The 27,988-nt window shown below is 36.4% G+C and overlaps 2 protein-coding genes across 11 annotated transcripts in view; one reads left to right on the forward strand and one right to left on the reverse strand.

The window, feature by feature from the left end:
* Positions 1 to 27,988, forward strand: part of LOC120779744 (zwei Ig domain protein zig-8) — a 60,346-nt gene that overhangs the window by 21,807 nt on the left and 10,551 nt on the right. For 8 of the 10 annotated variants that reach the window (XM_040112120.1, XM_040112117.1, XM_040112118.1 and 5 more), the window contains exons 5-8: positions 1,527 to 1,580; positions 3,732 to 3,834; positions 20,578 to 20,765; positions 20,835 to 21,091. In XM_040112120.1, coding sequence (XP_039968054.1) covers positions 1,527 to 1,580; positions 3,732 to 3,834; positions 20,578 to 20,765; positions 20,835 to 20,998 — 509 coding nt within the window. In that variant the 3' untranslated portion in view covers positions 20,999 to 21,091. Of the gene's footprint in view, positions 1 to 1,526; positions 1,581 to 3,731; positions 3,835 to 20,577; positions 20,766 to 20,834; positions 21,092 to 21,170; positions 21,190 to 27,988 lie in introns of those variants that run through there. The other 2 variants (XM_040112119.1, XM_040112126.1) reach the window with 2 other exon arrangements.
* Positions 24,066 to 27,643, reverse strand: LOC120779804 (secreted RxLR effector protein 161-like). Its single transcript, XM_040112178.1, has 2 exons — positions 27,125 to 27,643; positions 24,066 to 24,116 (listed from the first exon to the last, which is right to left on the reverse strand). Exons 1-2 carry the CDS (start codon positions 27,641 to 27,643, stop codon positions 24,066 to 24,068), a joined length of 570 nt encoding a protein of 189 aa, XP_039968112.1.

Raw genomic sequence — 27,988 nt, forward strand, 5'->3', positions numbered from 1 at the left:
AATGGCATTAATGAATAAATTTTCTTGGCAGATTATTAAAGGTAAACATTTTCCGGTTGTGCCATACACTTTTAAGTTGTTTTTGGCGTAATATGTTTGAAAAATTTCAATAGTTTAACAAAAAATTATGTAAAATTCTATTATTTAAACAAATGGACGGTGAAAAAAAAACTATAATATAGCACGAACATTTTTCTTTGACTTCGAAAAATTTCATTGACTTATCTCTAGTAGTTTATGAGAAAATAGTTTTACAATTTTATCATGCTCTAAATTTCAACCTTCAATAACCTTAACAAAAAAAAAAGAATTTTTACGAAATATATATGACACTAGGTATGTGTCTTTTCCCTCATCTAACGAACTGCTCATTTTCAAAATCGGTGATTTTGCGAAATTTTCATAGACCACTTGACGTGGTTTGACCCACATACATTTTTGGCATTTCTGATACATATATATACATATAAATGAGCGGGGTTAGTTTGTATGAAAATAAGCAAATACATATGTGTACAACTTCAGATATTACAAATTCTATGCGTTTTCTCCATCTGAAATGTGTCTTCTAGGGTTCGGCACTTTTTTGTTATTTTAAATTGTTTAATCCTGTCATTTTTTTATGGCAGGTGATTAAAGTGTTTGCAAGCAACGGTTAACGAAATAATTCATTCATCGGAGACTCGATTTGTGTTGTGTTCCTTTTGCACCAATGCTAATTGCTGGCTTTAATAAGATTAAATGGCAAATCCCGATTACGCATACCCAAAAATTAAAATTAAATTAATAATATCACATCTTTTAGATACAACATGCTGCCAATACATTACGTAAGTTGGCGAGTCTATTTATGGTATCGTCCGTGCGTCCGTTTGATAATACTTGCTACTGGCAGTAATTGGCGCTCTAAGGAGGTACGGGTTGCGGGTAGGTAAAGTCCGTCATTGTCGCCCAACGTAGAGCTAGTCTAGTCGATTTACATGTGGATCGGTTAAAAATTGGCAATGGGTAAGAACAATCCAAAAAATTCTGTGCTAATTTGTCGCATACCAATTAAATGACATCTTTAGTTTGGGCGAAATCGAATTGCCATCACATGTTTACATCGGCTAGTCACTTAAAAAGTTGTGTATCAAACATGGATGGGATTAGTTCAGACCTTGCCTCATATGCCAAAAATAATGGTTTCCGTCCTTCTGATTGATGGATGTTTGGAACTGTTTCACATTTCTGTAATTCTTACAAAACGAGAGAATAGAATATATTATATTCAGCTGCGCTTGAAAATAACCCTTTCATACTTTAATAAATATTATTTGATACTTAGTGAGGGTGTGGCGAATGTGTTGCTTTAGTACTTAGATATCGGTTTTGTCTTTCATTTGGCCGGATTTGCATACTTCATCTTAATATAGGTCTTTAAAAACATAATATTGTAACGATAATTATTAGAGATCGTTCTATAACTAAATAAATTAAAAAATTTCATAAGTAATGCAATTGTTATTTTGCTCTTACATTTGCAGCGGAGGCCGATAATAGAGATAAGATAACCGAATCCCAATACTATGATGCAAAAGGTTAGATCTGCTGTCATTAAATGACATTTTGATAAAAGTACATTGTGTTCTAATTTTGTTAAACAATGAGTGCGTTTTATAAATGCATGCGAATTGGTAATTGGTTTCTAATAAAATGTAATTTTAAATAATCGTATAAATTCGGAAATTAAAATAAATTGATTTAATTTTAGGATTTCTGTCTCATTTGATTTATACCATGTTCTGACCGCCGCAAAAAATTACACTTGTTAATCTCGACATCAAGGAGATTTGAAGATTTAATCTACTAAAAATATCTCTGTGCGACTCTGATTTAGTGTTACTTGCTTGCCAGTAAGAAAATCTGTTAGATTATCAACTGATTTATACATTACAAAGAGAAAAATATTTAAACAAGAAAAAAATGCAAACCACAAAAATTAAAAGCAATTCCTAAATCAAAAGATGCATCCATTACGCCCATATTAACATAATAAAAAAACGTCTTTTTGAACAAAATATGACACTACAATGTTTTCTTTTAATAAATATTAAGCAATGTAAAATTTTCAAAATCAGCTGATTTATAAATCTGCAGCAGCAGTGAGGACAGTCCAGATTAGTAATAGATTAAATGTAATCTAACCACCCAAAATTTTTTGTCGGAACATGGTATTAAATTAATATATTAACCTTACTGATGAAGTTACTTGGGTTATTATAACTAACAGAATAATAGATGCGATTATGTTTTTAAAATGTACGATGGAAATATATACTTATTTTCTGAGATTGTTCATTGTGCATTATTCGCCATTTCCTTGAGTATCGTCCAGTGCTAATGCCGGCCATAGACCACACAAGTAAACTGCACAAGTCTAGCACTGCACAGTGCGTTTGTGTAGTGTATGGGGGTGTTTGTGCTACTTGTGCAGTGAACTGAGCAATATCAAAACGATTTTGATATTTTTACACAAGTCTGAATACTGCGCAGTGAATTTGCGTAGTATATGGCGAAATTAGCTCAGTTTTGTTTCAGTTTTTGTGAAGTTAACATCAAACCAAAAAAGGAAACAACGCATTTATTTTAATTATGAGTGATGACAAACAGTTTTGGACCGAGTTCCTTGAACTTTATAAAGAATCACCTTCATTATGGCGAATAAAAAGCAAAGAATATAGCAACAGAATAATGAAAGCTGAAGCATACGAAAAATTAGTTTTAAAATTAAAAGAACATAATCCCGACGCAAACAGAGATATGGTGGTTAAAAAAATTAATACATATAAGACAACATACAGAAAAGAATTCAATAAAGTGCAAAGAAGCGAAAAGTCTGGAGCTGGATTTGAGGATATTTATGAGCCAACATTATGGTTCTATAATATTCTAAATTTTCTCGAGGAATTCTAATTCTTTCAATATTTTCTGCTGCCCTAACTTGTCTCTTTTTAAAAACCATTGTTTACTCCACACACTTATTTTCCTTTTTTCTCGTTTTTTTTTTTATCGCTATAGCGATTAATATTATCGCCCAATATTTACACATGTTGTCTGTTTCGCTTTCAACATTAAAAAAAAACTTGCACAGTTGGCTTGTATAGTGCGAGTCGCAGTTTTTTTTTGCACAGTGCTAGACTTGTGCAGTTTACTTGTGTGGTCTATGGGCGGCATAAGGAAAGAGAGAACATTATTGTATTGATGAATCCTGTAAGCATTTTTCGATGGTTTAATATCAGATCTTATATAATACAATTTTTCCTCTAACCATATGCAGTTTCACAGTTCAATCTTAACCACTTCTTTTGTGGTTGTTGAACTTTTTTTATACTCTTGCAACTAGTTGCTACAGAATATTATTTGCATATGGCTTTGACAAACATTTTTTATTTATGGAGAGTAAATTACCAGACATAATTGCTCTTATGTAAAAAACGTTTTTAGAAATCAAAAGGTTTGTAATGACCATTAACTACGCGAAATTCATTTGTAGATATTTAAAACAAAATTTGAGGAGTGAGGGGAAGGTTCAGTTGAGACAACAAGAACTTCAACGCGTAAATATAATACGCATACATCCGGTATGCCATGCGCGTTTTCAGAAAAATGATTTTATATTATTTACATACATATGTATTTTCAATATAATATACATATATAGTATGTTTATATCTTATTTCTTTCTTTAGCGGCGCGTGCGAAAATTCTCGGCTCAACAGAGATTCATGTAAAGCGGGATAGTACAATCGCATTAGCTTGTTCCGTAAACATTCATGCATCTAGCGTGGCTTGGTAAGATAAAAAACTAAAAAAAAAATTACAAATATCATATACAAAGATTACAGATTGATACGTTTATAACTTAAATAAGTAAAAAAGATCAATGTTTGCATTTTATATTCTTGCAACTAGCAACAATCAAAGTACGTCCTTTAGGTGCTGGGAAAATGTTATGTTAAAATACGGAAGTTGGGGGTAGTGTCGACCAGCATGCCATATGCTAATAAAATGCACATCAATAAAAAACGCTTTCTCAGCTTCATTGAGATAACTCAAATGTTGGGCTATATGTATACAAGGTCTGTCGCAAAAGAAACAGGACTGTTAAAAAAACAACAAAAAATTAATATTTTTCAAAAGTTATATTTTTTTATTCAAAGCAGTTTCCTTGTGCTTCGATACAGCGTTTAGCCCGGTCAATTAGCAATTCAAATGAGTGTTTAAGGTAATTTTTCAGAATGCTCTTGAGAATATCGGTCGTCGTCTTTTGGATAGCTGAAATGTCCTGAAACCAGTGTCCTTTCATGGGCAAATTAAGTTTTCCAAATAAGTAAAAATCACAGGGTGCCAGATCAGGTGAGTAGGGTTATTGATTAATGGTTAATATGGAGTTTTTTGTCAAAAAATCAGTGACAAGCGTCGACCGATGACACGGCGCATTATCGTGCAACAGGCGCCAGGACCCTGCCTCACGGTAATGTGGTCGAGCACGACGAATGCGTGACAAAAGACGCTTCATAACACCAAGGTAAAACACAGCATTAATCGTTTGGCCAGGTGGGACGAACTCTCGGTGTACAATACCCTCGGAATCGTAAAAACAAATCAGCATTGTCTTTATTTTTGACTTCTGAAGACGACCGACTTCTGATCGTCACAGAGGTCCTCACGACCTTCTTGGAATCGCTTAAACCCCTCATGCACATTACTACGGAATAGGCACTGATCACCATACACTTTTTTCATCATTTGAAATGTTTCAGTAAACGTTTTCCCACGCTTAAAACAAAATTTAATATTTGGTCTTTGTTCAAAATTCATTTTACGACCGATGACCAAAAGCTGCTGTCACCTTTTGATCGATAACATCGATTGTAGTTATCCAATTGTCTTAAAATTTTTACGTAATGTCAACAAGAGATCAAACTTTTTATTTCATGTACCAAACAATAGGTGGCGCCACCAAAAACAGTTATATTTAAAAAGTTCTGTTTCTTTTGCGACAGACCTTGTATGTGGCAGAAGTCACCTGAAAGTTTGAAAATCTTTATATTAGGTATATGGGGGTTGACCGGATTCAGCCCATTTTTTACATTCAGACATACTATTATCAGGAAAGGATTACTACTAATTTCAGTTATATACCTCACACATTGGCCGTTATTTTCGGTAATAAGTCAATTAAAGGTACTGGGGTCCACATATTCGATAACTAGGGGCTTTAACAACTTTTGTTCGATTTGGACAATTTTTGGTCATAGGTGGTACGTTCGGGAATTTTGTCCCGCTACATTGACTGGTGTTTTAGTTGTATACTGGAATGGGAATGGATTAGATCGAATTTAATCGAGCGAATCTGTGCTGTGATACAGTCACAAGTCTCTAAAATTGAGATCTTAAATTAGAGACAATTTTTGTGACTTGAGACGATTTTGCAACTCAGTGCACGACTGTCAAGAAATTCTCTCAATTGAAAACGAACAGGTATAATCAGCTCTCATTTAGATGTATTTACACTTGAATGAAAATAAATTTGTCGATAACAAATATTAAATTGTCTATAACATAGCGAAATATATGCTGGCTTGTTTCAGAATATTTACGAAATTTATATGAAATTGATTTACAAAACATAAAGAACGACAATCGATTAATTTCTAAGATGACCTCTATTCAGTATATTCAAAATGGCAAACAAGAGTTCTTTTTAGTTTTGTAACCTGGTCAAGTCGCACATTTTTGACAATATTTTATGACTAAGACTAGAGACTGTGTTGCGAATAATAACTAGCCTATAAATGTCTCAAAGAGTGACTCGAGAGTGCTTACAGAATGCACTTTAAAATTGTGTTATATGTGAAGTAGGCGTGGTTGTAATCCGATTTCACTGAAACATAGAAATATTAAACGAAACTTATGCACCGAATTTACTTGAAATCGGTTGAGCAAGTCTCGATATATATAAAATGTAAAATTTAAAATATCTGACGCATTTAGTTATTGATTTATCATACTTTTAGAAGTTTGTAAAAAACCATTATATGGGAGTCGGCGGCTATGTCATTCATTTTTGCAGTGTCAGTAGGGATTTGGCTTGAGCGATTTCACACTATCGTAAAAAGGGTTGAAAAGATTTGACCTGTGCTAAATTGGGTGATATAGCTTTATTGGTTCGAAAGATATATATAATAAATGTATAAGGGATTTTCAAACCACAGGTGCCCCGCCTTAATGTGATTCGCTAAGCCAAATTGGAGTTCCGCATCTTAATTAACGGCTTAGTTATAGTACTTTATAAGTTTTCGATTAATGGTGTGGCCGTGGCAGTCGTCCGATTACGTCTGCATGGATAATATGATACGTGACTCTTTGAATCGAGAGAGAGCTGTCAAAACTCGCATTTTTTATAACATTTGCCAATGATGCCACTGCTGACAAATATTAGATTGGGCATTTTATAAACTACTTTTTGACACTTTGCAATTTCCACACTACCACTGAGGTATGCAAATAGCGCGTTACCGATATTATTTTTGGGTGCTCGGTTCCCCAGTAGGCCTATATCACCCATATACAACACAAAATATAATATATATATATATGTACATATTAAAAATAAATACATAATTAACAAATAAAAAAAATATATATAAACATCAGAAACCAAAACAATTCACAAAAAATATCACAATATGTATGCCACATAGTACTAATATGTAGATAAATAAATACATTTCTTATAACTGATGTAACATTTTAAAATAATAAATGAACACAAAAACAAAACAATTCATAATGTAACAAATTATTGTAATAAAAAAACAGAAAAACAAAACAATTCATTTAAAAATATCACAAATTGAAGATATATGTATTCAATACATATATGAATATACTTAATTAATATAACTTAAAATAATATTTACAGAAATATACATATACATATTGCCAAAGTTTCCCAGAACCCAGTTTTAAATAACAAAATATAATTAAAAAGACGAAACAAGAAGTCGAAGAAAAATTAGGATATAAAATTGTCTCGAAAATATTATATTTATGTGCCAATTTTGAAGCTACATATGTGAAACACATAATATTTTTGTTTTATAATGGGGTCTACTAAGGTTCCTGTTGAAAAACTTAAGGGCGAAAAATATAGTGCTAGATTAGCATTACTGTCGCTTTTACTACAACATTTATAAGGGCTGACATGCTTCATTTTATCGAATAATAACTGCCCTACGCCTATCCTGTGACAAACGCAATCAAATTCCCTAACAAAAATTATTTCTATTTCTTTTAAGTAATCTAAAAATCCCTGAGGCGGCTTAATTAAATTGCATCTGTCAATTTGCCTTTCTTGCGTAAAGAGGTATTCGATTGAAAACTCATCTCCTAAATAAGGTAAGGGTTGAGAGGAAGTGTGTGCCCTAAATATTTTTATATAAAAATAGCCACTAACATATGCAAATGCATTGTCTCTAAATATTTTTATATAAAAATAGCCACTAACATATGCAAATGCATTGTCTCTAAAAACGAATGTTCAGGTCGTGGAAGTCCCTGGAACTCTTGCCACGATAAGTCCTGCATTAAACGGTCATTACACACACTTTCTATTATATCATTCGAAATGTTAGGAGAAAAGCTTTCGTTGGGAGCTGTCGGTTCGCAGTTTCCGTTGGTTACCAAGTTGGCGTAACGCAACCCCCATGATTTTTTAAACAAATTGCAGAACATATAAGGTGTTATCCTTACACATCTACCACCGCCCCTTCTGATTTGTCCAAAATAATTCTCAAGGTTGTCCTGACATAATCGTCTCGTCTGTACATGTTGAAAACCTGAGCGTGACAAGAATCGCCACAATCGTTTTAAACTATTTATATTAAGGATCCAACCCTTAAGATAGTTGAAAGATGAAGTGATGTCAGCCCCGGTGTCATCGTTAACCCTAATCGTCCTTAAAAGTTTCAGAGCCTCGTCTAAAAATTGCAACTGTTCGGGAGTTGCCGAAAAAACTTTTTTGTTGGGCAAAATAGCTTCAAAATTACTACTATTAAATATATCAAATTATTTATTAATAAATAAAATAAATTCCGCGGTATTACAGTAACTATTTGAGGGACAAGTCAAATGACCGGAACTATAAATCGATAACATTCCGGAAGCGACTGTGTCACTGAACACTTGACTAGCAAGTTTGACACTCATTTTTTAAAAATTATTTGGCGCAATATGAGCATCAGACAATTTCGGTGCACAGCGAATGTGATTTTGCGAATCTTTATTATAAAAGTGCACTATATCGGACCAACTTATCGGACGCGATTTAAAACTTATTTACTTTTATTTTTAAAATTTTCGAGACAATTTCGGGTATTTTTTAAAAGGTGGGGACTATCATTAAAAAAAAATACCTCTTTGCCATTTACATTGAAGGATGGGCGCTCTTCGCAAACCCCTAAGACCCTAGCTAAATTGAGAAAGTTAGAACCCTGATCACAAACAAAATGGCATGGATTAAGACCTATGTTTTGTAACTGCGTAATGGCCTCAAAAATATATTTTTTGGCTACATCACCTTTACAGGAACCATGGACAATAAAATACGATAGGGGGTGAGACCAAGGTGTTCCACCAATACCTTGGACCATCAGAGTCATCGCACTATTACCTATTCTACCAGAGCGATTTTCATCGCCGTAATCCTCAACTCCTACAATTTTATCAAATTTAGGTAAATATTGCATATGACTCTTAAGTGCCATTTCGTCACACAAAATAGACACGAATTTTTGCTCCTGACTAAATCCCCGACTTCTCAACTCTAAACATCTAATACTACTGCTATTACATCCAGGATCGCGGAGCCATTCCGAAACAAACTCGTACAGAGTTCTCTCATCCGGAAAATTAAGGATTGGCTTAAGGTGTCTGTAAGCTAAAGGTGATAAGAAGTAAACGCCTAAAGCCAGTGTTTTAAAATAACTTTCGTATCTACGACCATTGGGATTTCGGTTGAAATTTTTTATACTATTGCGCACTATGGCGCTTATCTGTGGAGGAAAATTACTATTAAAGTGGCCTATTAAATCAAAACCTTCCTCTTTCTCCTTTAATTCCTTCTTTATTCTTCTATATTTCTTTGCTAAATCTTCTAACTGATATTTTAAGTAATTAATTTCCCTCTCCTTTTCTTCTAATTTATTTTTCAAGCACAAATTTTCCTCCACCAATTTTTGTTCCCTAAGAGCTCCTGATACTAAACTTAAATTTGTTTGACTGCCTATTTCCCTGGAATTAGCCATCCCTAAAAATCCTACTTCCTCCTGGGCCTTTTTGGCCACGGATGCTAATAGCATCAAATTATTACCGTTATCAAGCAATCCTGATTCGGTATCATTATTTAAAAAAGAAAATTCTTCCGTTCCCATTTCAATATTTGAATTGGGACTAAAAACATTTTTATATTTAAAACGAGGTTCCGGTGCATTTGGCAAATGCGTGTCCGGAACAGCTTTAAGCCTTAGCTTTTTATTCAACCCCATAGATAAGAAAAAGTGCCGATCACAGGCAACCAGATGTTTAATTTTGGTGTCTCCTACACCCAACCGATTCAGCCAAATTAAATATCTAATAAAAATACAAATAAAGAAACCCTACACCTTACAACCAAAATCTTATTTATATTCATTTTAATTGAAGCAAATACTACTATACTTTTCTACTTATTAAACTATTATTTATTTTTAAATACTACACGTAATATATGTATATACTATTCTAATTATAATTTTCCTACCAAAATACTGTAATTTTTGAAATTATTTCTACACTAAGTAATACAAGGATGGAGTCATGTGTAGAAGTTCACGCAAGTGAGGAAAGTTCTCTGATCGTCATTCACTTGGGAGTGGCCAGAAACGATTCTTTTACACATGGCTCAAGCAGCTCACTACTTCCGGTCTTTGACCAAGTATCCTCTGGGTAGCCTAAGAACATCCGTTCGAAGGCGAGCTAAAGTGAGAAGGCGAAACATTCCCTACAAGGGTTGTGCGCTGGGTTTGGGACCCGCCACGTAAAAAACACCCCCAGTGAAGAGCTACAACCAGCCTCGGATGAGAGACCCCCCTTTTGATGACGACCATGGCAAACGAAATAAGGACTACGAATTGAGGGCATGAACCTGGAATGTCCGGTCCCTTAATTGGGAAGGTGCCGCTGCCCAGCTGGTTGATGTCCTCGCAAAAATAAATGCTGACATCACCGCGTCCAAGAAATGCGATGGACGGGACAAGGACAGAGACGAGTAGGTCCTTGTGACATTTACTACAGTGGCCATATAAAGGAGCGCAAGTTTGGTGTTGGATTCGTGGTGGGAGAGAGACTCCGTCGCCGAGTACTATCATTCACTGCGGTGAATGAACGTCTAGCAACAATCCGCATCAAAGAGAGGTTCTTCAACATATCGCTGATTTGCGCCCACGCCCCGACGGAAGAGAAGGACGATGTGACCAAAGATGCCTTCTATGAGCGCTTGGAGCGCGCTTATGAGAGCTGCCCCCGCAACGATGTCAAAATCGTGCTTGGCGACTTTAACGCCAGGGTGGGCAAAGAAGGTATATTTGGCACTACGGTCGGTAAATTCAGCCTCCACGACGAAACATCCCCAAATGGGTTGAGGCTGATTGACTTCGCCGGGGCCCGAAATATGGTTATCTGTAGTATTAGATTCCAGCATAAGAAGATTCATCAAGCTACCTGGCTGTCTCCGGATCGAAAAACTACCAACCAGATCGATCATGTTGTGATAGACGGAAGACACGTCTCCAGTGTTTTAGATGTGCGTGCGCTCCGAGGTCCTAACATCGACTCGGACCACTATCTTGTTGCAGCTAAGATTCGCACCCGCCTCTGTGCAGCAAAAACGCGCGCCACCAAACACAAGGAAGGTTCGACGTCAGAAGCTGCAATCACAACAGACAGCCGAACGATTTTCTACTCGGCTTGCACTCCTGCTCTCTGGAGAGCACTCGTCAACAACTCGGTATAAAGGGAACTGTGGGACGGCATTTCAAACTCCTTACGTACAGCTGCAACCGAAACCATTGGTTTTGGAAAGTGCAAAAGAACAGCTGGTACGACGAGGAGTGCCGTGTCCAGCGAGGAGAAAACAGGCTGCCTACCTCGCAACGTTACGATCGACCACTACACGTGCGGGATGGGATAGATACCGAGAGTTGAAGAGGGAAGCGAGACGCATTTGTAGACAGAAGAAGAAAGAGGCTGAAATGCGTGAGTACGAAGAGCTTGATAAGCTGGCCGACAGGGGTAATAGCTCGAAAATTCTACGAAAAAATGCGGCGGCTTACGGAAGGTTTCAAGACCGGAGCGTATTCCTGTAGAACCCCCAAAGGTGATCTAGTCACTGATGCCCAGAGCATACTTAAATTATGGAGGGAACACTTCTCCAGCCTGCTGAATGGCAGTGAACGCACAACACCAGGAGAAGGAGAACGCGATTCCCCAATCGATGACGATGGAGCAGACGTTCCATTGCCCGACCATGAAGTTCGAATAGCAATTGCCCGCCTGAAGAACAACAAAGCGGCAGGGGTCGACGGATTGCCGGCCGAGCTATTCAAACACGGCGGCGAAGAACTGATAAGGAGCATGCATCAGCTTCTTTGTAAAATATGGTCGGACGAAAGCATGCCCAACGATTGGAATTTAAGTGTGCTATGCCCAATCCATCACCAGAAAAGGAGACCCCACAATCTGCGCCAACTACCGTGGGATTAGCCTCCTCAACATCGCATATAAGGTTCTATCGAGCGTATTGTGTGAAAGGTTAAAGCCCACCGTCAACAAACTGATTGGACCTTATCAGTGTGGCTTTAGACCTGGCAAATCAACAACCGATCAGATATTCACCATGCGCCAAATCTTAGAAAAGACCCGTGAAAGGAGAATTGATTTCAAAGTTGCTTTCGACAGCACGAAAAGGAGCTGCCTTTATGCCGCGATGTCTGAATTTGGTATCCCCGCAAAACTATTACGGCTATGTAAGCTGACGTTGAGTAACACCAAAAGCTCCGTCAGGATCGGGAAGGATCAATCCGAGCCGTTCGATACCAAACGAGGCTTCAGACAAGGCGATTCCCTATCGTGCGACTTTTTCAACCTGCTTTTGGAGAAAATAGTTCGAGCCGCAGAACTAAATAGAGAAGGTACCATCTTCTATAAGAGTGTACAGCTGTTGGCGTATGCCGACGATATTGATATCATCGGCCTCAACACCCGCGCCGTTAGTTCTGCTTTCTCCAGGCTGGACAAGGAAGCACAGAAAATGGGTCTGGCAGTGAACGAGGGTAAGACGAAATATCTCCTGTCATCAAACAAACAGTCGTCGCACGTCGTCACGTCACTGTTGACAGTCATAACTTTGAAGTCGTAGATAATTTCGTCTATCTTGGAACCAGCGTAAACACCACCAACAATGTCAGTCTAGAAATCCAACGCAGGATAACTCTTGGCAACAGGTGCTACTTCGGACTGAGTAGGCAATTGAGAAGCAAAGTCCTCTCTCGACAAACAAAAACCAAACTCTATAAGTCACTCATAATTCCCGTCCTGCTGTATGGTGCAGAGTCTTGGACGATGTCAACAACGGATGAGTCGAAGTTGCGAGTTTTCGAGAGAAAAGTTCTGCGAAAGATTTATGGTCCTTTGCGCGTTAGCCACGGCGAATACCGCATTCGATGGAACGATGAGCTGTACGAGATATACGACGACATCGACATAGTTCAGCGAATTAAAAGACAGCGGCTACGCTGGCTAGGTCATGTTGTCCGGATGGACGAAAACACTCCAGCTCTGAAAATATTCGACGCAGTACCCGCCGGGGGAAGCAGAGGAAGAGGAAGACCTCCACTCCGTTGGAAGGACCTGGCTTCGCTTGGAATATCCAATTGGCGCCACGCAGCGAAAAGAAGAAACGACTGGCGCGTTGTTGTTAACTCGGCTATAATCGCTTAAGCGGTTTCTACGCCAATTAAGAAGAAGAAGAAGTAATACAATCAATAATGTGATACAATAAAATATTTATTTTTATTTAACATACAAGTACGTAGTAGAATTTAATTACAAATATATATTTACTATATGTACTTAGATTAGTAAATTACATATTTTTAAGAACTACTTTATTAACTCTATAAAATATCATGCACAAAGTTTAAATTTAAAAAATACTGCCATTCACCGTCGAACTGTCATCGTAACCGGTTGCTTTTCGCTCTGTGCTTATTGAGTTTGTTAAAACGGTATAACGGTTTGTTCTGCGTTTATATTACGCTCGTGCTTTGTTTGTGAATTAATTTTTTATCGTTTTATATCTTTTCAATCACTTAATTTCTTAATTTGTTAAACTAAAATTCGCGTTTACTATGGCCCCTGGGGCCACCAAATTAGGGGATAATAGGTTTTCCCTATTATCTCCAATAATGAAAAAGAAAAGAAAAAAACCAAATCCGATCCCGTTAGACCAATTTCCAGAATTACCAGTCTCAAACACGGATGATTCAAAATTTCTGGTCATGTCATCGCTGGACGACAACAAGCCACTTAATTCGTTATCATGCTTCGCTACGTATAAAGGTATTCAAGCAATCAGTAAGGAAGTAAGTAAAGTTACTGAGCTACGTGATGGTAGCCTACTGCTCTTTGTAAATAACAACAAAAAACAGCTAGCAAATTTCTTTCTGCAAAAATTTTACCTGGCGGAGGTCATATCAATGTCAAGCTTCATAATACTTTGAATACGGTTAAAGGCACCATATACGCCCCATTCCTGAATAACTTATCAGAAGAAGATATTGTTGATGGTCTTAAGGAGCAGGGTGTTTCTGCTGTACATAAGTTTTCACGAATTGCTGACGGCTCCCGTAATCCTACGGGTGTAGTTTTATTAACTTTTGATAAATACAAACTTCCTGAAAGAATTGATGTTGCCTGGAGGAACCTCACTGTCCGTCCGTATTACCCTAATCCTATGCGTTGTAAGCAATGTCAATTAATTGGCCACACAGCAAAATACTGCCGTAATTCACCTTCTTGTGTCTCATGCAACCTCCCTTCCGATCATACCCCACCTACTGAATGTAAGAGAATAATGTGTGCAAATTGCTCGGGCGACCACCCGGCATCATCTAATACTTGCCCTAAATATCAACAATCCAAAGAAATATTAAAAATTAAAACTATTTATAAATGTAGTATGCGTGAAGCTGTTACCAAGTATAAAATTCAATTTTCTCATACAACTTCTAATGCAAACTCTTTTTGCCTCTATAGCTAAAATTTCTAACAATACTAATCAAATCAATAATGAAACAACACCTAATAACAAATCCAACAATCCTACCAAAACTAATCTAACAACAACTACAGACATCAATTCATCTAAACAATCCCTTCCAACCCATCCTACCTCCTCTTCTGTCACTTCTCCTTCCCCTCTCTTTTCCCCTTTATCCATCTCTGACTCTCCTCTCAATATCCTTTCCTCCTGTCCTATCACACCCTCCCCCACCCTCTCCTGCTCGCAAGATCCTCTTGCATTACCCAATTTTCCTTCTTACAATGAAGACATTTAGTTTAAATAAAATATTCGTAGCTTAACTTTTTTCTTTTATAAGTTTACATATGATATGATTACACTTCTTCAATGGAACATTAACGGTTATGTTAATAATTATATTAACTTAGAGTTACTTATGGGATCGTACAATCCATCTATTATCCTGTTGAATGAAACTCACCTATCTTATAATGCCTCAGCTTTTACCCCTAGGGCTTATGTGGGATATTTTATTAATCTCCCACATAACACCACCAACAAGCAGGGAGTTGCCATCCTAGTTAAAAGAAATCTACCTCACGTATTACTTCCCATACCCCTTTCAATTTTTTCTTCTGTAGCTATTGAGATCCTCGCCCCCTATAAAATTTCAATCATCTGTGCTTATTCCCCTCCTGATCAATCATTTTCTACTACTGAATTTTTAAATCTTATTCCTTCCGGTTCAAATCCTTTTATCTTGTGTGGTGACTTCAATGCTTGGAGTCCCCTTTGGGGCTCTGCTTCGGCTAACTCCAAGGGACGTAGCATTGAGGATGCCTTACTAAGATCCAACTGCATTGTTTTAAATGATGGTTCCCCCACCCATTTTTCCACTCACTCTACCTTCACTAATATTGATCTTTCCATATGTTCTGCCTCCCTCTCCTCAAAAATATCCTGGTGTTGTATTGATGATCTCCATGGCAGTGATCATTTTCCCATCCTTTCCAAAATATCTACTTCTCGCCCTCATTCATTTTTTAAGCCCAGGATTCGGTTTAAAACTGATTCGGCTGATTGGGATAGGTTTGAAGAAGCCTGTTTATCGCATTCACGTTATTTCCCCTTTTCTTCCAATATAAATCAAGAGGCTTCTCAGAATCCAAAAATTATACGTTCTGCTTCTAACTATTCTTTTCCCCTTTCTTCTTCTAAACCAGTCAAGCTTGCTCCTCTTTGGTGGAATAATGAGCTTTCTGCACTAAGAAATCTGAAACAGATCGCATGGCATCAATTTAAACGTTTACGTTCTAGTGCAAACTTAATAGCTTACAAAAAATCCAATGCACTTTTTCGCCATAAATCTAAGGCTGCTAAGGTTCATTGTTTCCAAGAATTTACGAATAATATCACTTCTTCTTCGGATTCTAGAAAAATCTGGACTGATATGAAAAGACTGGCTGGTTTATCACCTTCTTCTCCTATCACTTATTTAAATACTCCTCGGGGCACTCTACTATATCCCAAAGATATAGCCTTAGAGTTTGCCACCCACTTTTCCAATATTTCTTTGGACTCCAATTTCTCTTCTGATTTTTCCTCTAGTAAACTTTCTTCTCTTTTGCTCTCCTTACCTTCCTCCTTCCACCTTATCTCAATCAGCTGAATATTTAGATGCCGATATATCTGAACTTGATTTTAATTTAGCCCTCTCGTCAGTCAAGGGCAAAACTCCTGGCATTGATAAAATCTCTTACCTTATCATCAAGCACCTTCCTCCATTCCTTATATCCCGTCTAGTCAAACTTTACAATAGTATTTTTCTCAGTGGCAACTACCCTGTCCTCTGGAAGACTAGCGCGATTATTCCTATTTTAAAACCTGGTAAACCTCCTGGTGTGGTCAGCAGTTATCGTCCCATTTCCCTTCTTCCTTGCCTTGGTAAATTGATTGAAAAGATTATTGCTACTAGACTCGCCTGGTATGCTCAATCTAATAATCTCATTTCGCACAACCAAGTTGCGTTCAAGAGGGGGGCAGGGTACGTTGGATGCTCTCCTGCACCTTGATCACTTTATCTCTGATACTCTGTCCCACAAAAATCATGTTTCTATTCTTTCTTTAGATTTCCTAAAAGCATTTGACAGGATTGGGATTCATGTAGTGTTAAGACAGCTTAGTAGGTGGAGAGTGGGTTCTCGTATTTTTAACTTTGTCAAATCTTTCCTATCCAACCGTAAATTAAGTGTTATCATATCCAATGTTTCATCCTCTGTTCTACCATTAGATAATGGTACCCCACAAGGGTCACCGCTCTCGGTGATCCTATTTACTATTGCATTTGATGAAATCAGTACCATTCTATCAGATTTTGTTACTATCCGGCATCAGATTTATGCTGATGATTTAATTTTATTCTCAAAAACTTCAAATTTGACTTCAGTAACAATTACTTTCTCTGAAATTTTATTGCGTCTTTCTCGTTGGTCCTCTACTTCAGGCACATCAATATCTTTTCCTAAATCGAAACTTTTTCATATTTGTAAAAACATCAATGTACTATCAACGCTCACATTTGATAATACTCACATTTGATAATACAAACATTTTGTGTACAGATAGTATTAAGTTCCTTGGTATTGTATTAGACTCTAAGTATACATTTAAGAAACATTGTCAGTATATAAGAAAAAGACTTTTTGTTAATTTAAATATTATTAAATACCTCTCATGTAAGCGCTCACTCATCGGCTCGGCTTTACTGGTCAACGTCACTAAAGCCCTCATCTCATCTGTAATTAATTATGGCTTGGAAATTTATGGACATCATTCTAAGAATCATCTAAAGATGCTTTGCTGCCCTATCATTCTTCAGTTCGTTGTTCTCTTCGAGTGTTTCCAACATCGCCAATTAAAAACATACTGACGGAAGCTGGCCTACCTTCTCTAAAAGATGCAGTGGAAGATAGCTTAAATAAACTTTATTCAAAACTCATACTCAGCACGAACTTTACTATAAAAAAGGACTTTCAATCATCACTTTGCAGAAAGAGGTCTCCTAAAATACCGTCTTCTATTTTTAAAAGTGCTTTGTTTGCTAAAACCAATGAGTTGCCGCTTAAAATATTGCTGCCTTGCAGTAAATATATTCCACCGTGGAAAGTAAATGAATCTTCTTTCATTAGTGATCTTACTTTTCTTCGCAAATCCATCACTCAAGCACTGTGTATAAATCTCGATTTTTGGAATTATCTGCGCACTTCAAATCTTTTGGTTGGCAGTTTATATATACTGATGGCTCCAAATCGTCGCATACATCTTTTGCTGTAGTTGATGATAACCAACAAAGAATATCGTATGGTTTATTATTTCCATTTTGTTCAATTTTTACCGCTGAAGCTACGGGTATTCTCAAAGCTGTCCAGTATGCCCAACAAAACCTTGGTAAATTCATCATCTGTACAGATAGTCTATCGTGTTTTCAAGCTTTAAAAAACCGCAGTAACTACAATGACGTCATTATTGGCATTAGATCGCTGTTGTTTTCGTTAGCACATAGACTAAAAATAATGTGGATACCCGGTCACTCTGGAATCATTGGAAATACTTTTGCGGACTCGGTGGCTAAGGAGGTGTGCATCACTCCAACAACTACATCTGCCTTGTTTGTTAAGAGTGATATAAAACGGCTTATTATTCAACAAAGATCCACTAAATTGGCGCTTGATTGGATGAATTACAGACACCACTACTCTAAAATAAATTCAAATCGTATCAAACCATCCTTTCCGTCATCGCTTTCATCTAATTATATCATTCCATATATCAGACTTCGCATTGGCCACTCCATTATCACACACGCTCACATACTAAATGGCACTCAGATCAACCAATGCCCATTTTGTGATTCAGATTTAAATCTATTGCATCTTCTGCAACATTGTCCAGCACTTCAAACTCATAGACTGTCAAACTTCAATAATACTGATCCAATAATTTTATTGATGGATCCCTCAAGCAACAACATTTCGAAAATCTACAACTTTTTGAAAGACAGCGACCTTCTTCGACGCATATAACATAACCAGTCGGCCGATAGCCCATGATGCTAGTGCTGCGTATTTTCTTAAGTTTGTATAATAATTGTATTATTATGTAAGCTTTTATAAAATAAAAAAAATAAAAAAAATAAAAAAATACTGTATACAAGTACTCATAGTTTTTAACTTTTGGACTAACCTGTCTTTATCCTTTTCCTTACAAGGAAAGTTGAAAATATGCTCTCCGCCTTTGCATCCAACCACACACTTCCTTACTTTTGGCATTTTCACTAAATTATATAAAAATAGTAAATTAATAACTTTGAAAATGTATATATAAATATTAAAATGCAAAATCATTAATACTCACAACACACAAAAATCTTTTTTAACAAATATGCACGCACTTCTATGAAATTTCGTTTCACACTGATTTTGTCAGTTAATTATAGCGGTTTATTTCTGGCAGCCCGCCTTTTCTGAAATCAGCTGATAGAAATTCCCTGATCTCCATCGCTGTCAAATAATCAGGGAACGCGTTTGACAGAAAAAGAGAGCCAATGCTAAAGTCACGTATCATATTATCCATGACGTCTGTCTACGAATTCGTTCTTATTTAATTGGCAAGAAATATGTGTAGCAAGGTTCATCAAATTATCTTAGTTTAAGGCATAAGACTTGTTAGAATAACGAAAATATTTATATGAAATATATGAGAGTGGCGGTAATTCGTAGACTAAATAAATATATGTATTTATATAGGATATCCAATATTATAAATCAGTCAACTTTGCTAAAATATCTGACATATTCATCGATATATTATAAATTGACCGATATTTTCGATCAAATGTTCGCTGTTGTAAGTGGGATCCACATATTAGGTATCTGGTGGCTTGAACAAGAGTAATCCGGTTTTGAAAAGTTTTTATTATAAGGTGGCTTACTTTAAGCGCACTTTTCATGCAAAGTTTTATTCAGACACATTCACTGAGGCTTGATTTGCATACTAGAAAGGGAAATCAGATGGAATTCAAAATTCTGTTATATGGGAGTAGGCGTGGTTGTAGTCTGATTTCGTCCATTTTCACACTGAAATATACCGAATTGGGTTGAAATTGGACGAGTCGGTATTGAGGTATGCCGTAGCATTTTGGGTGTCAAGCTTAATGTCTCTGGCGCATTTATTTATTGATTTATCGCGCTTTTAGTAGTTTTTAACAAAATAGTTATATGGGGATGGGGCGGGCTTAATATCCGATTTCATCAATTTTCACACTTTTGATAGGGGTGCATAAAAGAATTGTCCTGAGTGTGATTTAGAAGATATGTACGTTAAAAACAATAATAATTATATTCATTTAGAGTTTTGGTTACTTAAAGATGGCTTCTTTTCACCGCGACTGCCTGAATGAATAATAACACTATTTTACAGTCATTAAATAACTTTGATGTTGTTTCTTGATAATTTTGAGTTGCTAAAACAAAAAATGATAGTACAATTTTTCAAACACGTAAGATTTTTATACTATTGCAACATGTTGCTACTAAGTATAATAGTTTTGTTCACCGAACGGTTGTTTGTATTACCTAAAAAATAATCGAGTTAGATACAGGGTTATGTGCATATAAATGATAAGGATGATGGGGCGAGTTGAAACTCGGCTGATGGTCTGAATGTCCATACGTCTGTGCAAAGTCAACTTGAGTAAAAACCAAAATATCATAATAAAAATTGGAACACGCGGTTCTTGGCAAAAAACAGTGAGATCGAGTTCGTAGATGAGCGTAATCGGATCGTTGTCACGCCCACAAATCATGGAATCACAGTGAGAAGAGTCACCTGTGGGAAATAAAATTAAAAAACTTTTTCTGTAAATTTAAACCAATAAAAGTAACTCTGCTTTTTTAAAACTAATTTATATGTTATTACATTTAATTCTTTCAAATGTTATTAAATAATTGAATTAAGCATTTTATTTTAATACTTATTCATCATTATACAGCTCGAACACACCTATAAACTCAACAATCAAGGACATGAATTGGGTTGGTGTGGGAGCTCACTTTTCTTTCGTTTTGTCATTTTCTTTTAGTGTGTATGCTTCATTTGAGCCGTTTATTTGAAAATATTTCTTTATTATGTAGGTATCATGGCGCATCGGTTGTTGACTTTGATTCTCAACGTGGCGGGATCAGTTTAGAAACGGAAAAAACAGATGTAGGTACCACAAGTCGTTTAATGCTGACTCGAGCTTCGCTGCGTGACTCTGGGAACTATACTTGTGTACCAACCGGAGCAATACCAGCTTCTGTAAGGGTACATGTACTCACGGGTAAAGTAATTCTTTGAATAGTACCTTAGTTTAAATATAATTTTATACCTTCATGATGTTCATTTCTAGGTGAGCAACCCGCAGCTATGCAAACAAGTAGAAGCAACATAGTCTTGCAAACGCAAGTATATTTAACAATTGCCGCTTCATGTATCATAACTATTGTGTATCGGTACCAAAACTTAATCATATCACAGACGGCTTCCAACTACAATATGTGTCAACGAAGGTGATTGAACACTAGTCGACGAAGTCTTTTTAACTAGTTGAATGAAACAGAAACAAACTAAGGGCCGGCCAATGTAGGCTTGAATATTGATATTGAGGTAACTTTTGTATAATTATGTACATATTAGAGCCTTATCACACGAGGCAACTTTTGTTGCGGCAACTCTTGGTTTATAGGCGAGGGGGCGACGAGGAGAGGGGAATCGCGCCGAGTTTCCAGTGTTCAGTTATTGTTGTGTTCTTATTCGTAGCAGTTCGCTGCGACATTTTTCGGCATTCGTGTTCTTTCTTTCTTAGTACATAGTTGCATTTGCGTATATTTTTTTGAAATTAATATTTTGAATATATTTAAAAAATTTAATTTCATCTTTTGGTAAGTAATTTGCAAATATGTATACCAATATTCATAATATAATATAAATATTTTAGAAAATGGAGTATGAGGAAAAAATCGAATTAATTAAAGATATTGTGAAATGTATGGAGGAAGCCATACTTATTGATTCAGACGATAGTAAAAAGGGTGATATATCTTTGTTTTAATAAATAAAATGTATTTCTTAATTGACAGAGCTGATTAATATATGTGATAGAGTGGCCCAAATACCTATAAGGAAAAAGAAGAGACAATGGGTTAAAGTAAAGAGTAGACAATGGGTTAAAGTAAAGTGAAAGAGAATGAGAAAAAAACTCGAGCAGAGTTGCGCATCACAAGTTGCTCGTGTGAAGGTAATGGGCGACAGCAAAAGAGAATCGCCCGAGAATTAGCAACTAAAGTTGCCTCATGTAATCGCAAACTTAGCAAATGGCGAGGACATACATACGCAAACCAGGGGTCGATATTTCTTAGCACATTTCTGCAAGCTAACTTCACACGTACGCTTACCAGTGTTGCCACTTTTGGGTTGTAAGTGGAGTTTTTTTGTCCATGAGTCCTTTTGATGCATGAAGTTACATGTTACGGTTTCAATGTATAGAAGTAACGGAATTTAGATTAGTTCACTCGTTTTCTACACATTGTTCCCATTCATAACTATTTTTTAGTTATCATGAATAGCAAACAAAATTGTATCCAGAGCTGAACGAAAAAATCTAAAAATTAAGTTTAATACATCAATACGATACATTGTCTACCAGAACCTTCTGCATACCAACCAAACTATTTAAATCAAATGAAGCTGTCAAATTTGGTCCCATCGGACCAAAACGGCAACGCTAACGCTTAGGATCTATCGTTCAGTCATTTTTGAGACTGCGCCAAAACAACATCACGCATGGTCGTGCCGCTAAGGGATGTACCCGTGTAGGAAATTTTTTATCATTAGCGTAAGAAAATTCTTACTGGACGTCTTTAATTTCGTGCTCATCTCCATTTCATTCATTCAAATGGTATCAAATCAGACTGCGTGAGTAGTGGGTGAGCGGGGATACCAAATTCAAACATCGCGGCATAAAGGCAGCTCCTTTTCGTGCTATCGAAAGCAGCATGAAATCGACGAAGAGGTGGGGTGTGTCGATTCTTCTTTCACGGGTCTTTTCCAAGATTTGGCGCATGGTGAATATCTGCTCGGTTGTTGATTTGCCAGGTCTAAAGCCACACTGATAAGGTCCAATCAGTTTGTTAACGGTGGGCTTTAATCTTTCACACAATACACTCGATAGAACCTTATACGCGATGTTGAGGAGGCTTATCCCACGGTAGTTGGTGTAGATTGTGGGGTCTCCTTTTTGTAGATTGGGCAGAGCACACTTAAATTCCAATCGTTGGGCATGCTTTCGTCCGACCATATTTTACAAAGAAGCTGATGCATTCTCCTTATCAGTTTTTCGCCGCCGTGTTTGATTAGCTCGGCCGGCAGTTCTTCGGCCCCGCGCCGCTTTGTTCTTCTTCAGGCCGGTAATTGCTATTCGAACTTATTCATGGTCGGGCAATGGAACGTCTGCTCCATCGTCGACTTAGAACATCACATCTAACTTATTCATATGTATGTATGTACATACAGCTTAACCCTATGAATTAAAGAAATTTTGTTCGGTATCCGCGGGCAAAAAAAATGGTCCGAATTTTTTGCGTGTAGGGACTTTTGTAATTATACTCTGAACAGGGTATATTAATTTTGCCACGAAGTTTGCAATACCCTGAAGGAAATGTCGGTGACCCTATAAAAAGTATGCATACAAATTAAGTTGTTTCTGTATATCGTTGTCGAAGAATGCCTAACAGCGCGTATTAGTTTTGATGTGGTTCAGCAGAGACAGCCACTGTAAAGTCAGTCAGTCTGGGTGATGATTGTAACAAAGTCTTCTTATGATGATGTTGGGAGCTTCCTTTCGCTCTCTGGTCGCTAGCCTTGGGCCAAAAAGATATGAAGTGTGTTATGTATTAACTTTAGCGTATACATGAACAGCATTATGACCTGAGTCGATTTTATCATGTCGTAGCGTTAAGAAAAATTTAGTAATTATAGAAATTACATTAAGTTACATTGTTTTGTTTGGAAACTTTTAATTTAGTTTTCCGCATATTCCACAGGAAGTAGGTTGTAGTAGCCTAATGAAATCTTTTATTGACGTTAAATGCTTTCCCTATATGTTGGCTTTAATTAAAGTCCCTAGTATTCTTTGTTGGATACTGGTGACTGTGATGGCCAATCTAAAGCCACAATATGGTTTTCTTGGTTCCATTGAGTACAGAAGCTGCTCCTATGCTTCAGATCATTGCCTTCTTGCAGTTTCCAATTATGGTTATTTTTGTGCCCAATGCAATCTTTGTCAATGTGTGTTTTCAAATTAATGGTTTCATTAGAGTACTACTGGGAGATGCCAGATCACTGAGTTCTGTCCCATATTGTATTTTAAGATATCCAATCCTTTAAAGAACATTTGTGAAGCTTCTTTTAGACTGGGCAGTGGTTTCTACTTAAAAGGAAAGCAACAGCTTTGTACTCACTTTTAGATGTCACGTCATTAGTCCATTTTCTTGGCTTGTTATCTTCGTCTTCTGTTTCATCATATTAGTCGGACCATCTCTTCAAAAATGTACAATTCTTATATAAATACTTTGCAGTTTTTCTAATAGTCTATTTGCTTCGTCAGAAAGGCTGCTTCATAAAGTTTCTGATGCTGAGACACATTAGGAAGATAGTAAGAATTTACAATTTTGCAAAAAAAAAAAATAAAAAAAAACCTTGCCGCGAATAGATCGCGAAAAAGAAAACTATATATTTTGAACGTACTGTATACGTACGAATAAGTCCCTCGGTTTTTAGATAGTTATCTGAAATTCACATGTCTCTTGCTCTCCAATTACTCGCTCATTCGTCGCTATCGGACCACTACAGGATATAGCTGCAATACAAACTGATTAATCAAACTCAAGTACCTGTTTAAAACACTATTTTATATGTTAAGGTATTTTCACGAAATATGGCCTGGATTATTGTCGAAGACAGTGCTATAACTTCCCAACCAATTGTTTAGATCGGACCCCTTTAGCTTATAGCTGCCATTTTCACAATCTCCGATGAAATTGTTCAGATCGGGCTACTATATGGAATAGCTATGGAGGGTATTATAGCTGATTATAAATTTTTAAAGCTCGAATGAGAGTATTATGGTGAGTGGTTTTACACCCATAAGTCCGATTTTTGTACTAACCAAAGTTGCACGTCTAACGTATCATCGTCAGCGTGTAATTTTATGTTACTTCTGATGTTAATTGTTTGAAGATTATGACATCTCAAGAAGTTTTAAACAAATATAAAGTTGGAGGTAATGATTATGTGAATTTGATTAATTCTCACTAAGTTTAGTTTAGATAGCTAAAGATGCACACCTAGTGCGAAATTTTGAAATAAAAAGATTTTTTTGTTTTTTCATATTGCGATAGTATATTCCTTTAAAAATAATATATACAAATAGTTTTAGAGTAGTTTATCTTTAAACCTTTCTAGCGACGTCGGAGATTTCGTATAACTTAAACAATTTTATTTTATTTTTTCAATTTCTCTGTGTATTTTTGAAACATGTATAAATTTGCCCTTATAATTTCAAAACAATTGATACAACAGTTTGTTTTTAATTATCAAAAAACTATTTTTTTAAAATTGCAAAATAAATTCATTTCCAACAAATTCTTCTCCGAAATCAAATAGAACTTCATCCAGTAATTAATTTTTGTTGTTAAGCTTAGTACGCAGCTCTCAAGAAACGTAAAAACTTCATATAAAAAAACGCTTAAGAAACGGTCAAGATACTTTCCTGCGACAAACTTACTTGTGCTAGTACGCAGCTCTCAAGAAATCTAGTACTCATTTTTGATACTTTTTTTCAGTAAAATGTGAATATGGCAAACCTTGTTTTGCGAAGAAACATCAAATCAACAATTGTTTCTTGAAGGAAATTCGAAGTAATCGTCAAATTCATCCTAAATTAGTTGAAATCATTATTATAAGGTATATTCCATATTGAAATGTTGTATAAAACCTACCAATCATCAACAACATTTCTCAAATCTCAATGAAAATATTTATATTACCATATACATACACACATACATATTACGCGCAAAGTTTGTTTTCTTTGTTTATTCTCTTGCTCTTCTAATGTAGATCATTCACAATGCGTAACCAGCTGCCAAAATTACTTGAGAAATAATGTATTTTTTTCTTGAGCAATTACTTAAGAGCTGCGTACCAACCTTTACAAAGCAAACTGGAGTTTTCACATACCATGAGTGATCCGCCACCAAAACTTCGTCGCTTACATTTCTGCTTTGAGCCTCCAATATTTTCGGGGACCATCTGGGTCATCTAAACTGAATTTTTTTTTCGCAGTAAAAATAATGTTTTTTCACTCGTCATCCCAAAAGCAACTTGTGTTTGTCGGTTAATGGCGGTTTGACGCATTTTTTGTCATAAATACTGTTTAAATGAGTTAAGCATCCACCAACTCTACCCGGGAAAACTGGCGCACCCTAATAAGACAGCTTAATACACCACAGCTGATGACACCAACACAACTTACCATACCTATACACCCACTCATCAAAACGGATCGACAAGGAGAAAGCAGACACAATTCGATCTACACTAGCCGCACATCAACATTCATCTACAAGACTTTCGTTTACAAACTTCGTTATACACACCCGTGCTGATACTTCCGACTCGTCTGCGGGCTAAGCGCATAATTTATACCCCTTTTTCGAGGCAGAGCTCAAACGCTTCTGCGTAACTTTGGATCGGCCGTGATCCTGAACTTTTTCGACATCGCTTCGTTCCACATTGATCCCGCATTTGTTTCCCTATTTGAATAAGTTTGCATTTGTTGTAACCGGAATTTGTATTACAAATAAATTAACACTTATTTCCTATCCGCTAAAATAATGCTTTTAATTAGTAACACTAATCGCGAGCGTTAGTGAAACATGGTCCTTCGAGCCTTAAAGAAAGGCACTATAGATTAATAGCCAAAACGAAAAAAATTGAAACAAAAGAAAGTGTGCAGTGCAAGATACTAAAAAATATTACATACATTCGTACTTACACAAAAAATATATAAAGATTCACGATAGTGGAGATAAAAGGTGAGGTGACAGAAACAAAAACATACATAAATTCATATAAATATACATACCTATATGAACTAGTGTGGTGACAAAAAAAAAGATGCGTGGAGTCCCTACGCACTGATGAAGTTATACTTCTTAGTGATATTCCAAGAAAGGTGTTTGTTTGATTTATTGTGATAGACTGAAATGAAGCGAGTATAAAAAAGGTTTACAAAGTAGTTTGCAAAAGAGATGAGGATAACGGAAAATAGTGATGGGAAGTGTTGCCACGTATATATATATTTCCAACACTCCTTCTCAACACTTTACAAAAATTATTTACTTATATCTATTAATATATACCCATCTCTTTTCAGAATTGTAAATGCTTTAACTTTTGTAAATTTTTAGTTAACATATCTGACATCATATTGTTTGTTGAAATATAATTTAAATCTATTTCATTGTTAATGTACATTTGCCGGATATGATGAAATTTGATGTCAATGTGCTTGCTCCGTGCATGATAAATTGGATTCCTCACCAGACTTTGGGAACTCAGATTATCGTTATTTATTACCATAGGTCTGCTCTTGCCAAAACCCATTTCTTTTAGAAGTTTGGTAATGTACGCTGCTTCTTTTGCTGTCGCAGATAATGCTATATACTCGGCTTCTGTACTACTTAGAGCTACGACGCTCTGTTTCTTAGATTCCCAAGAGAATACACCACCAGCTGCTACGAAAGCATACCCCGTATAGGACTTACGGTCAGTTGGATCACTACCCCAATCAGCATCTGCAAAGCCCTCAATATCTTTGCCAGTTTTTACGTAGTGTAATTTAAAATCCGCTGTCTTCTTCAAATACCGTAGTAAATGCTTTACTCCAGCTTCATGCTCTATATGTGGATTTGTATTACGCTGAGATAATTTGCTAACTGAATGGATGATGTCAGGACGAGTTGATATTGCTAAATACATTAGCGCGCCTACTATTGATTGATACTGCACTTTATCGACCTTCTTGCACATTTCGTTACTGCAATGAACCGTAAACCCAGCATCCAATGGAGTTGTAGCATCTCTACAATCTTCCATATTGGTACTCTTTGCCAACCTTAAAATGTACTGCTTTTGACACAATGTCAAACTTCCCGTTTCACCGCAACGCCCTATTTCCATGCCCAAGAAATGCGTTAACTGACCACCGTCAACGATGTCAAACTTGCTTGCCATATGTCGGCTTTGATCTGGATTAGTTCAGACTTATTCGAACTCGCAATGATTAAATCATCTACGTACACTGCAATTAAATTCGTTACATTTTTCGAATTTCTTACATAAATGCATGACTCGCTGGGACATGGCTTAAATCCCATATCTTGAAGAACAGAATACGCTGATGATACGTCAATTTGGTGTAAGTACAAATTATGTTCAACC

Source organism: Bactrocera tryoni, unplaced genomic scaffold (genome assembly GCF_016617805.1).
Source record: "Bactrocera tryoni isolate S06 unplaced genomic scaffold, CSIRO_BtryS06_freeze2 scaffold_11, whole genome shotgun sequence".
NCBI lineage: Eukaryota > Metazoa > Arthropoda > Insecta > Diptera > Tephritidae > Bactrocera > Bactrocera tryoni.

Excerpts from the sequence above, each read along its gene's own strand:
- LOC120779804 (XM_040112178.1), bottom strand. The coding sequence starts at position 27,643 with ATGGAAGATTGTAGAGATGCTACAACTCCATTGGATGCTGGGTTTACG. Across the intron at positions 24,117-27,124 it reads TTGGCAAGAGCAGACCTATG|CATCAGAAACTTTATGAAGC; the intron begins GTAATAAATAAC and ends AATGTGTCTCAG.